At 33.7% G+C, this 1,462-nt stretch overlaps 1 protein-coding gene across 1 annotated transcript; it reads left to right on the top strand.

The window, feature by feature from the left end:
* The first annotated feature begins 371 nt into the window (after positions 1-371).
* On the top strand, positions 372-940 carry LOC107464535 (flowering-promoting factor 1-like protein 3). Its single transcript, XM_016083466.3, has one exon. The coding sequence runs from the start codon at positions 404-406 to the stop codon at positions 737-739; it is 336 nt and encodes a 111-aa protein (XP_015938952.1). The 5' UTR covers positions 372-403; the 3' UTR covers positions 740-940.
* The last annotated feature ends 522 nt before the right edge of the window (positions 941-1,462 follow it).

Below are 1,462 nucleotides of genomic sequence, written 5' to 3'. Positions count from 1 at the left end.
TGAGAATGATTAGATAATTTGATTAAATTTTTATCTAACGATTCTCAACTATTAACTTTACATGAAGCCGACCGCAGCCAAAAGGAATAGTAAAAAAATTAGAATAGGACCCCTCGCCTCTATCTGTGTGTCCCCACCACATTGAATTAGCTGTATTCCCATCCAAACATCATCACGCAGAAAAGTACACTACAAATATATATACCTTCAATTCAATTCCTCCCCTCCAAAATTTATATTCAGCGTTCATATCATGGAGATTCCATATAATATAATAATAATCAAAATAAGTGAATAGAAAAGAATAAGTCCCCTAACGAATAGTCTATAAATAGACGCACACACTGTGATGAGAAATTAAAGTTGGGTGGCATTGTAGAAAGAAAAGAAGAAGAAGAAGAAGATGTCGGGGGTATGGGTATTCAAGAACGGGGTGGTGAGGTTGGTGGAGAACCCAGGCGGGGATTCAGTGCAAGGTGGAGGAGGGAATGGGAGGAACAAGAAGGTGCTGGTTCACAGCACAAGCAATGAGGTGATTACTTCCTATTCTGTGTTGGAGAGGAAGCTCAACAGTCTCGGCTGGGAGCGCTACTACGATGATCCAGACCTTCTTCAGTTCCACAAGCGCTCCACCGTGCACCTCATCTCCCTCCCCAAAGACTTCAACAAGTTCAAGTCCATGCACATGTACGACATCGTCGTCAAGAACAAGAACTCATTCGAAGTTAGAGACATGTAATTTCATTTGTCTATCTTTCCATTCATCACGTGTTCGTGTTTCTTGTCTTAGATTAGGGGGCCGGGGGTTCAGAATTAATGAATGTTTAATTTGTTTATGTATGTAGGTCTTAATGATGATGATGTTAATTATTTGTGTGTGAATGTGTATGCATGTAAATTTCTTTGTATGCAATTAACTACTCAGCTTCCTATTCGCTAAGTCATCTCATCCATTTCTTCTCTTTTATATGATCACTAACATATATATTCACCAATCTGTTGTTGTAAATGAATAAGTTGGTTTCTGCAACTAGCGACATTATTCGAGAGTTCTTCTAAAACGACATCCGCTTCCGAATAGAATTAAGGAGAAATAATATCTGTATAAGATGAAATGTTTTTTCTTTTCATTTTTTATATATTAAAATTTATTATTTTTAATATTAAAAATAAAAGATATACAAATTAAAATAGATATACACAAAAATAATCCATATAATAATTTCTCAAAAATAAATACATAGTGAAACAAAAAATTATTCGTTCTCTAAATTGGTCTTTAAATATTTTTTAATTAAATTTATCTTTAAAAAATTTTAAGTTAGTTACATTAGTTATTATGTCACTTCTGTTGTTAACAGCATCAAAATTTAATGATGTAGTATGTTAAACGACATCACACTGACCACAAAATGGATTTAGTAGCCTTAATTAATTGTTAATATGATAAATTTATGCAATT

The sequence above is a fragment of the Arachis duranensis genome, chromosome 1, assembly GCF_000817695.3.
Source record: "Arachis duranensis cultivar V14167 chromosome 1, aradu.V14167.gnm2.J7QH, whole genome shotgun sequence".
Taxonomy (NCBI): domain Eukaryota; kingdom Viridiplantae; phylum Streptophyta; class Magnoliopsida; order Fabales; family Fabaceae; genus Arachis; species Arachis duranensis.
The sequence above is the reverse complement of the archived record's forward strand: the minus strand, read 5'-3'. Positions and strand labels throughout refer to the sequence as shown.

Bases quoted from the DNA above. Each gene is read 5' to 3' on its own strand.
- LOC107464535 (XM_016083466.3), top strand. From the start codon at position 404: ATGTCGGGGGTATGGGTATTCAAGAACGGGGTGGTGAGGTTGGTGGAG.